General features: G+C 36.3%; 1 protein-coding gene across 3 annotated transcripts in view; it reads left to right on the top strand.

Annotated features, from left to right (window-relative positions):
* The first annotated feature begins 2,671 nt into the window (after positions 1–2,671).
* Positions 2,672–11,114, top strand: part of ptpn6 (protein tyrosine phosphatase non-receptor type 6) — a 31,686-nt gene continuing 23,243 nt past the window's right edge. Inside the window, exons 1-4 of one of the 3 annotated variants that reach the window (XM_055164199.1) lie at positions 2,672–3,251; positions 5,582–5,604; positions 7,958–8,080; positions 9,725–9,919. In XM_055164199.1, coding sequence (XP_055020174.1) covers positions 5,597–5,604; positions 7,958–8,080; positions 9,725–9,919 — 326 coding nt within the window. In that variant the 5' untranslated portion in view covers positions 2,672–3,251; positions 5,582–5,596. Of the gene's footprint in view, positions 3,252–5,578; positions 5,605–7,957; positions 8,081–9,724; positions 9,920–11,114 lie in introns of all 3 variants that reach the window. The other 2 variants (XM_020927981.2, XM_020927983.2) reach the window with 2 other exon arrangements.

Here is an 11,114-nt window from a genome sequence, read left to right as displayed (position 1 = left end):
CAAAATATTCATCTAAGCAAATGAGGCAGACATTGTGTGAAAAAGGAACAATGCAAGAGAAGTTTTATTTACAGAAAACAAATCTCTAAAGCTGCAAATCTTATTATGACTTCAGTTTGGATTTACCAAGCAACAGTTTTGGTCATAACCAGTGTCAGAATTTCTTTAATCGCAACACTGAAAATAGCGGCTGCACCTGATTATTTGCTAAGGATGTAACAATAACCGAAATATCGTGATATCGTATCGTCAGAGTTCTCACAATAATATCATGGACCATCACAATATATTGAATTTCAAGTCTCGTTGCTTAAATTAAGAGTTATGATGCAGAAATAGACAGTGTTGGGAAGGTTACTTTTAAAATGTATTCCCCTACAGATTACAGATTACATAATGTACACAATGTAGTTTGTAACGTAATCCATTAAATTATTTAAGGGGAGTAACATAATCTGAATACTTTGGATTACTTGATAATGTCATACTTTTTAAAACTACATGAATGCAGCAACCACATCCTGAAAATTCTTTGTTTGTTCTCTTCAAATTGTCTGTTGAGCCCAAGTCTCCATGAACAGGTCATTGTTTACTATAGAGAAGCAAAGATGACGATCTTAACATAAGATGTTTTGTTTTATCTGCTAAAAGACAATAAAAAGTCCAGTCTTTACTTAACCATATTAAAATATTGATAGAGAAATGGTTTCTATATGAGATCACTGCTTCCTTAAATTATGTCCACCTACTGTTTGGTGTCAGATTGTTTAGACCTGGTTTAGTCCTGGTTTTAGACCTGGTTTTAGTCCTGGTTTAGACCTGGTTTACTCCTGGTTTAGACCTGGTTTTAGTCCTGGTTTAGACCTGGTTTTAGTCCTGGTTTAGTCCTGGTTTTAGTCCTGGTTTAGCCCAAAATGTGAAAACAGGAACATACCGCCATGTAATCCATTTATTTCAACAAAGTAACCGTAATCCAATTACCACTCATGGAAACAGTGACTGTAACCAAACACAATTACTCATAATTTGTACACTTACGTAACACTGGTGTAATCTGTTACTCCCCAACACTGGCAATAGTGGCAAAAGACAGAGGGAACTACATAGACCATGATCCTTTACTCCATTTCAGTGCAGACTACATGAAGAAATAACAGTTCTAAGCAGTTTTAAGTCTTAGTTCTTTGGATTCAGTCTTGTCAAGGCTTTTTAAGAGGAAAAAGTAACAGTTTTAGCTGTTTAGTCTCCACAAAATATCTCAATAAATATTGTACGGTGAGATGTATATAGTGAAAATGTCGTAGATTTGGATATTGTTACATCCCTAATCGTGAGCCTCCACACCATATCGTGAGCTTTCCCAAGATATCGCAATAAATATTGTACCGTGACATTATTGTATCATGAGACTTAGATATTGTTACACTTCTATCTAAGATCTAAACTCTTTAAAAAGACTCAAACTGTGGCTGTGGTTACATGCACACGCAAAGATGACTATCAGATTTCTGGTGAAAGATTAAAGATAGATAAAGGTAGATTAAAGATCATTATAAGATTACAGCTACACAGCACAGACCCTGGTCCCTCTGGGCACTAACATCAGGTTTTTCTGTCTGCATGTCATTAAGTCAACTTGAAGGTCCAGAAATCAGATAAAACATTTAAGATTTTGATGTGCTCGTAACCACAGCCAATGACTGAACCTTGATCTCAATTATGTCTGTGTATTTATATTATTCATTAACTGCACAGCCCTATACGGAAATAATCTTCATAATTATCTTGTATTATTAGACCAAATGGTTAATGTTAGATGAGTCCTGGTTTAGTCTATTCTTAGACTTGATTTACTGCTGCTTTAGTCCTGGTTTAGCCATAGTTTAGTTTTAGTTTAGTCCTCGTTTAATCCTTGTTTAGATTTAGTTTAGTCCTGGTTTACTTTTAGTCTTGGTTTAGTTTTAGTTTAGTCCTCGTTTAATCCTTGTTTAGATTTAGTTTAGTCCTGGTTTACTTTTAGTTTAGTGTTGGTTTAGTTTTAGTTTTAATCGTGGTTTAGTTTTAGTTTAGTCCTGGTTTAATCTTTGTTTAGTTTTAGTTTAGTCATGGTTTAGTTTTAGTTTTAATTGTGGCTTGGTTTTAGTTTAGTCCTGATTTAATCCTGGTTTAGTTTTAGTTTTAATCCTGGTTTAGTTTTCGTTTTAATCCTGGTTTAGTTTTGTTTAATCCCGGTTTAGTTATTGTTTAATCCTGGTTTAGTTTTAGTTTAATCCTGGTTTAGTTTTAATTTTCGTTTTAATTGTGGTTTAGTTTGTGTTTAGTCCTGGTTTAATGTTTGTTTAGTTTTAGTTTAATCCTGGTTTACTTTAGTTTAGTCCTGGTTTAGTTTTAGTTTCAATTGTGGTTTGCTTTTAATTTAGTTTTGGTTTAATCCTGGTTTTGTTTATATTTAGACATGATTTAGCGCTAGTGCCACATAAATAACGATGCATTTAAAACGGTTGTTTATGAACTCCTGGACTGGCTAATATAAAATCATTGAATCGTTGAATCTGGAGTTTTATTATATTTACTAGTATGCAGTTATGATTTGTCGATGTTTCCTGAGTGCAGCTGTCATGTAGTGAGAGACAGAGTGAGGGGAAGGTCAGTCAAATAAGGAAGTGAATGCGCGACCTTTGTTATTGTGCTATACACCTCAACCAAATCTCCCGCACGCGCTGCAACAGGTGCCCGATGAAACAGGAAAAGATCCTTTTCACTACGCTTTTTACAAGTTTGCATTTGCATTTGCTTAGTTAGACTACGCGTTACGACTTCCAACCATGATCCACCGCGAGAGACTTGCGCGTAAAAGCGGCTCATCCAAACCCTCCGCGAAGACTAAATAATCGTCATTACGCGCCGAGCTACCAATCAAACATCTTCTCCCTTTTAGCATTTTTAGAACGATTTTAATGGGATGTGTGTCAGCTATTTTTGTTCCTGTCTTGTTGTTACCGGTTTGTGAAAGCAGACGAAAAAAGGAAGGAAGAGGAGAGACATAGCGAGAGACAGAAAGAGGAGGGTGAAACGTCAACTCCTCATCGAGCCTCGCATCGTGGTCAGCTGCTGCACTTGTTCTGACTGAGAAGACGCACGAGTAAAGACAAGTAAGTGTGGACCTCACCCGCCTGTTTAGGTCGGAAACCGGGGAGAAATAGGACGGAGATTGGAGAAAGAGGAGGAGTGATGGGAGAGAGGGAGGCTAGGTTTGTGTTTTTATGCATTGATGAGGTAAAATTGAGTCTGTAGTCTAATCTTTGTGCCGCTAGTTGCAGCCACGGAGCTCAAATTGGATAAGCTTATACTTTATTGTTCAAATAGGTTACTTATTGGCACAAATATACAACCACTATGCACTTTTCTAGTCGGGAGTCTTATTGTTTTGCTTGAAAAGTTCCACCATATGGCTTGAAACTGATCTATCTCCTGCTAATCCAAGTTCCAGGTCAGATCTGTGGAGAAACGAGACCCCACTTACAGTATCTCCAGAATGCATGTTTATCTGGCAATAAAAACTGAATACATGCAAGATAGACTGTGGAGCATTTCAGGCAAAACTGTTACATCTCCATGGAGACAAACTGGCAACAGCAAAGCGACTCTCCACCTGTAAAGTTCCATAGTGTGTCTTTAATGTAGTACTTATAGAGGCTTTAGGTCTGGACATCTGAGTGAAATTGAAATTAAAACTGTAAAATGTGACCAAAATTCTGCACGAAACAAGAGCGGAGTGAAGTGAAGTGCAATGAAGTGCAAACTGGGAAGTGTTTTAGAGTTGTTACAAATGACATTTAAGGCGTATGTTAACTTTTTGCGTTTAACAATTTCAAGTCAAGTGAGCGTTTGTGTCACAAGTTTGATGTGCTAAGCTCTTTAAAAGTTATTCAAGTGAAGTAGATTTAACTTTATAAAAGACAAAAGTAAACTGCAGTGGAAGAGTGTATTACAGTGCTTCTGAAACGTCTCACATCAAGTGTTACCTAACAGCGGATTTAGGGGCAGCACCAGGTCTATAACTGGAGTAAACCAGGTCTAAACTAGGGCCAAACTGGGTCTAAAGAAAACTATTAATACCAGGTCTAAACTAGGACATGACCAGGATTAAATCAGGTCTAAACTACGACCAAACCAGATCTATAACAGGTCTGTTCATACCAGGATTTAAACTAGAGTAAATCCCGATCTAAACCAGGACTAAAACAGGTCTAAACTCAGACTGAAGTAGGTCTAAACTAGGGCTAAACTAGGCCTAAAGAAAGACTAGTAATACTGGGTCTAAACTAGAACATAACCAGGACTAAACCATGTCTAAATTATGACCAAACCAGGTCTATAGCAGGTCTACACTAGGACTAAAACAGGTCTAAAACTAAAACGGGGCTAAACTAGGTCTAAAGCAAGACTATTAATACCAGGTCTAAACTAGTACTTAACCAGGACTAAACCAGGTCTGTAACAGGTGTATTCATACCAGGATTAATACTAGAGTTAATCCAGGTCTAAACCAGGACTAAAACAGGTCTAAACTACGACCAAACCAGGACTATAATCTGGTCTATTCATACCAGGATTAAACTAGGGTTAATCCAGGTCTAAACCAGGGCTAAAACAGGTCTAAACTAAGACTAAAGCAGGTCTACACTAGGGATAAACTTGGTCTAAAGAAAGACTATTAATACCAGGTCTAAACTAGGACTGAGCCAGAACTAAACCAGGGCTATAACAGGATTAAAGCAGGTCTAAACTGGGGCTAAAGTTGGTCTAAATCAAGACTATTAATGTCAGAGCTAAACTAGTACTTAACCAGGGCTAAACCAGGTCTGTAACAGGTCTGTTCATACCAGGATTAAAACTAGAGTTAATCTAGGTCTAAACCAGAACTAAAACAGGTCTAAACTAAAACTAAAACAGGTCTAAACTAGGGCTAAAGTTGGTCTAAATTAAGACTCTTAATGGCAGACCTAAACTAGTATGTAACCGGGACTAAACCAGGTCTAAACTATGACTAAACCAGGTCTATAACAGGTCTGTTCATACCAGGATTAAAACTAGAGTTAATCTAGGTCTAAACCAGGACTAAAACAGGTCTAAACTCAGACTGAAACAGGTCTAAACTAGGGCTAAAGTTGGTCTAAATTAAGACTATTAATGGCAGACATAAACTAGTACTTAACCAGGACTAAACCAGGTCTGTAACAGGTCTATTAATACCAGGTCCAAACTAGGGCCAAATTAGGTCTAAAGCAAAAATTTTTAATATCAGACCTTTAATCTAACCAGGACTAAACCAGGTCTATTTATGAGGATAAACTAGGACTAATCCAGGTCTAAAGTAGGACTAAAGCAGGTCTAAACTAGGGCTAAACCAGGCCTAAATTTGGACTTACCCAGGTCTATAACAGAACTATTAGAACCAGGTTGAAATTAGACTAAACCAGGATTAAAATAGGACTAAACCAGGTTCAGACGAGGACTAAAACCGGACTAAATCGTGCACATTTCTCACCACCACTCTCCTTCTCTTTGACACCAGCAGAAGTGACGCGACGCCATGGTTCGGTGAGTCAAGTCCCCTGTGCTTCAGACCGATTACGTTATATAATTACTCACTGTATTTGCATGTATTTGTCTTTGTTTAATGCTGTTTTTTTTTTTTTCTTTTGTTTATTTATGTTTGTGGAGCTAAAACCGCCGCTTTGTGCTGATTCCTCTTTCTCTTTCCTCTTGTGTCTGTACTGTACTATACTCAATTTTTATTATAAATTAAACATTAGAAGTTTTTTAAGACATTGATTCAGTTGATGGTTAATTCAGAATTAACCACAGACTTGTAATGGGGCTTATTGTAATTAACCCAGTTGAAAATGTAGCAGAAATGTGTTTTTTTTAGAAGGTTATCTCTATTTGAAGAGGCTGCAGGACACTCTTCTGCGTTAGGTTAAGGATTTACAATTAATAATCTAATAATAAGTGATTTAAAAACCTTTACTGATAAATTATAATTATGTTACAATAATACTTAGACGGCTATTATGGCATTTATCATTCAGATTACTACAATATAACTACTAGTGTATGTTGCATTGGCATTATTGTATACTGCTTAATTTATGTGGCGGATACATTTTTAATAGAAGTTATTTGAGACGCTGTATCAGTTGATGAGTAATTCAGAGTTTACCCGCAGTAGTAGAGCTGTAACGGTGGTTTTCATTCAAAGTAGGGATGTAACAATAACTGAAATATCGTGATATATCGTCAAAATTCTCACAATAATATCGTGGAACATCATAATATATCAAAGTACAAGTTCGTTTGATTAAATTAAGAATTATGGTACAGCAACAGCTAAAAAAAAACAAAAAACAGAGGGAACTACATAGACCATGATCCTTTGCTCCATTTCAGTGTAGACAACAAGAAGAAATAACAGTTCTAAGCACTTTTAAGTCTTAGTTCTTTGGATTAAGTCTTGTCAAGGCATTTTAACCCTCTCAGGCTCAAATAAAATTTTAGTAACAGGAAAAAATCTGATATTTAGGGAAAATGATCATATGGAGTAGTAATATACAATCCTGACTTTTTTTTTGAGAGACCTTCACATCCAATGCATTGTGGGATGTTTTAGATTTCAACATTTACCCGGTGTGGTAAATTAACACTGAAGACTGAAAATGATATGAACGCTATCTTTATTTGTATACCACTTTTCCTAACAATGAAAACATAAAGCAGAGTGTATCAGTGCTTTACAGTGACAGAACAACATCACTTTTTCGTGTGGTGCTCCAAGAAAAATTTTTTATCCTACAACAAAAGTACTTTACACTTCTGGCAGGCCGTTTGTGTGTAGCCATTCTTGCACAGTCTGCATCGTCCACGTTTATCAGCATGGATGGGAAAAAAGGCTCCTGAGTAAAAAAAGCTCATAAAATATGGATTTGGAGTAAGTAGGTAATTGGCATTTAGCTGTTGCAAATCTGCAACGCCTGCCTAGAGAGGGTTAAGAGGAAAAAGTAGTATCTTAGCCTCCACAAAATATCACAATAAATGTCATACTGTGAGATGTATATCGTGAAAATATCGTATTGAGAAACTTGAAGCATGAGCTTTCCCACGATATCGCAATAAATATCGTACTGTGAGGTTCATACCGTGATGATATTATGTCATGAGACTTGGATATTGTTACATCCCTAATTCAAAGTGTTTTTTTTTATTTAGTTAGTCTTTATTTTAGCTTTTTGCACTAGAAAACCCTGTGTAATGAGGTTGCAGGATTGCTTGCATCTGCATCAAGTAACTTTATATTTAGGACTTTGTAATTAATAATCACATTTCTATTGCTCTAATTAAACATGGTGTAATGGAAAAAAACTAAACAAAAAACGTAATTAAATTATTTTCTAATATATGTGCATGCTTTCTGACCCGCTTGTCTAATCTACAATGGCTTCTGAAATGCAAATAACAAACGCCTTTGCAATAACCTTTGCAAATAAATCATCATTATAGATTAAAGGTGCACTATGTAACTTTTCTGGTGGGCTATCCAATCACACGTCTTTATGGACACGATTTTGCATTGCCTGGAATGTTCCACAGTACGACATTAGACTTATCTACCATGCATTCTTCAATTACATGTTTTTATTGCTCAAAAATAACATGAAAAATATAGATTCTTACTGTGAATGGAGATTTGACCTGTAAACCGGCTTCGTGACATTACCTGATTATCTTTACATCTCTCTGTATATTATCTTTATTTATATATTTAATGCCATACTACAGAACATTCCAGGCAATGCAGTAACATCTCCATAGTGCACCTTTAACTTTTGACCATAAATAAAATAAACAATAATAATAATTTTGCATAACTGTTCTTGTTTGTTGTGGGTTTGTGCAGGTGGTTCCACAGAGACATCAGTGGTTTAGAAGCAGAGGAGCTGCTCAAAAACAAAGGCATCCATGGAAGTTTTTTGGCCCGACCCAGTAAGAAGGTGACTGGAGACTTCTCCCTCTCCGTCAGGTACAGTCACAGAAGCGCTGTCTTTTCAGTGTAAGAGATTAGATTAGACATTAGTGTTGTTAGGGCTGGTGTGAGAGAAGATAGCAGCGCTGTGCCATTGGTTGAATTTTAATCAAGATTCAGTCATTTGCACGTCAATGATCAGCTCAGACCTGTTTGTGGTCTGATCTGTCTTTGTTTTTATCAAAGAGAAAATAAACAGAGCACAACCGATCTATTAGAGGAACACAATCCTACAATAGATTTAAAAAAAAAAGAACTACAATAGATTAAAATAGAAAACAGCATTATACTTTTGTGGTCACACATGCAGCTGCTTGTCCTCATTGAACACTGGTATAATATCTATAAATTTAAAAAAGATACTATAGGCCCACAAAAGGCAATTATGTTATTAAAATGTGTATTCATGCTGATTATATTACAAAGATAGTGTCTTTAGTCAAGATTATCTTAAGTACTAAACATAAAAGGGTGTTAGAGAAATGTATTTTTAAGGGATTAATTCAGTATTTACAACTAATTTCTGTCCGAGTTTGTGATACTTATGAAGCAGATTTCTGACTTTGGAAGAAGTATGACTGTTTTTTGTACTAGAAATGTATATTTAAAGATGTTTTAATAAGACAAAATAAAATTATTATTAGTTATTCATCACTATGGGGAAAAAAAGATACATTTTTGTACATATCATCCAGCCCTTTATGATTCATGAAGTTCATTTAGTGTTTTCGATTAATTTTGTCTCTCTATTTGGAAGCGGCATGACTGTAGCTTTGGTTAAATGAGTAGACATCTTCTTTGCCGATCTAATGATACAGTAATGTCAGATTATGGGAAAACACCGTTGACTGTGTTCGTATGCACACCAAAAATCCTCAAAACTTGATCTGATTTCAAGAATGATCAAATCATAATTGTATGTATGTATGTATATATGGACACTACCGATCAAAAGTTTTAGAACACCCTCATTTTTCCAGTTATTTATTGCAATTCAAGTTGTGTAAGTTCAGTGAAGAGCTTGAAATGGTACAAATGTAAGTACTAAGGCTAAAAAATAGATAAAAGATAACAAAACACAAGTCCAAGCTCTGCCAAAACTACCTCAGGAAAAAAGAACAAGATGATGAAGCTTGAAAACATGGAGTGTCCAGCACAGTGTCCAGACTTAAACCCCATCGAGCTGGTTTAGGATGAACTGGACAGAAGAGTGAAAACCAAGAAACCTACAAGTGCCACAGATTTATAGGAACTTCTGCAACAGACTTGGGAAGAACTTTCTGAAGAATATTTGATTTCTATTGTAAAAAGAACGAGCCACGAGTGTGTTCAGCTGTTAAATCTGCCAAAGGTGGACACTTTCATGAATCAAATATTTTAGAATACGTAAACAGTAAACAATAAAAACTGGAAAAAGTGTGGTGCTCTAAAACCTTTGACCGATAGTGTATAAGTATGTATATATGTCAGGTAAACTGTTTAATGTGGTATGAGTAATCTGGTGTCCTCTCTGTTCACACTTTTGCTGGTTTTGATGAAGAAATTATGCAAAAGGCAAGGTCATAAATGAAAGAGAAACTGTCCAAAAATCCAGTCTAATTATTCTCTTCATTAATGGTGATTTTGTTGTTGCGTTGACAGGGTGGGCGAGGTTGTGACACACATTCGGATCCAGAACACGGGGGATTTCTACGACCTGTACGGCGGGGAGAAGTTCGCCACTCTGTCCGAGCTGGTGGAGTATTACACAGCCGATAATGGGATCCTGCAGGACAAGGACGGGACCATCATCGAACTCAAGTACCCCCTGAACTGCTCCGACCCCACCACCGAGAGGTCAGGAAACGAGATTTTACTCACGATTTTTTTATTTTGTACATAGCTACGTGTGTTGTTCTCGATTTAGAGGAGACATATTCCGCAAAGTTGACTTTTAAGAGCTCCTTTACCCACTCAAAGGTGCATTTTTGTGATTCATGCGTTCGAGACACCATTGCTCACCTTCACCAGCACCATGGTTTCCTGCCCACCACGTCCGCCCACTGCCCTGCTTCGTTCTCCGATTACCGCTGCAAGATTAATCGTAATGGAACCAAAACCGCAATCAAAATGTAAAAAAAAGGAAAGAAAATAGGAAAAAATTGAAATAGGCGTAATTAGGAAATCGCAAACAATCACAAAGAGCAAAATATCTTGCTTTATTCTGCAGAAAAACTGGTAACCCTGTAGTTTAGATCTGTACAAACATGTTCTAAAATTTGATTCTTCTATTAGTTGACAGCTCATATTTGTATCTTTTTGTCAATTCTGTGAAAGTTCTCAAAGTTTGAAGAAAAAACCTGATTCCCTAATGGTTCAGCCCAATCTGTGTTCTCTTTCTTTACTGATATTGCAGGATTTGGCAGCGTTGCGTAGCTTTTTGGCAAAAATGAGAAATCCAAAGGCGGGGCCGCCGTCGTTGTTGTGATGACATTTACAATTACACACCAAAGAAACAAACAGAATCAGACCTGCAGCTTTCAAATTTAGATGAATACCGAGATTTAAACAAACCTTAATCATGACTGAAAGGATTTAGGCTGAACTAAAAAGTACTTCTAACGCCTCACCCTTTTAAGCAATGACAGAACTCCAAGAAAGAAACACAGTGTATAGACAGCAAGTTTGCATTTACAATTTCACTTATGACTTACTGTAAATATAAGAAGCTTAAATTACATTAGATTCATCTTAATTTTCAAGGCTTTTGTATAAAAACAGAGGTTCTTGTATCAGTTTTCTCTCAAATGGTAGATTTTTGTTTTTCTCTGCTAAAATAAGCTTTTAACAGAGACAAGTTCACTGTGCCACTGACCACAAACTGCGTGAAATAATATTGAAACTGATTAAATAAAAATCTGTGAACTAATCTAAAAACTTACGCAAACTAGTGAACAGAAATGACAGAAATGATGACCGTGATGACATTTGCAATTACGCAGCAAAGATGCAAACACAATCAGATCTGCAGCGTTCAAACTTAGATCAATAC

The sequence above is a fragment of the Boleophthalmus pectinirostris genome, unplaced genomic scaffold (assembly GCF_026225935.1).
Source record: "Boleophthalmus pectinirostris isolate CB_2022bp ecotype Guang Dong unplaced genomic scaffold, ASM2622593v1 HiC_scaffold_6, whole genome shotgun sequence".
NCBI classification, from domain to species: domain Eukaryota; kingdom Metazoa; phylum Chordata; class Actinopteri; order Gobiiformes; family Gobiidae; genus Boleophthalmus; species Boleophthalmus pectinirostris.
This window is presented reverse-complemented; position numbering and strand designations above follow the sequence as displayed.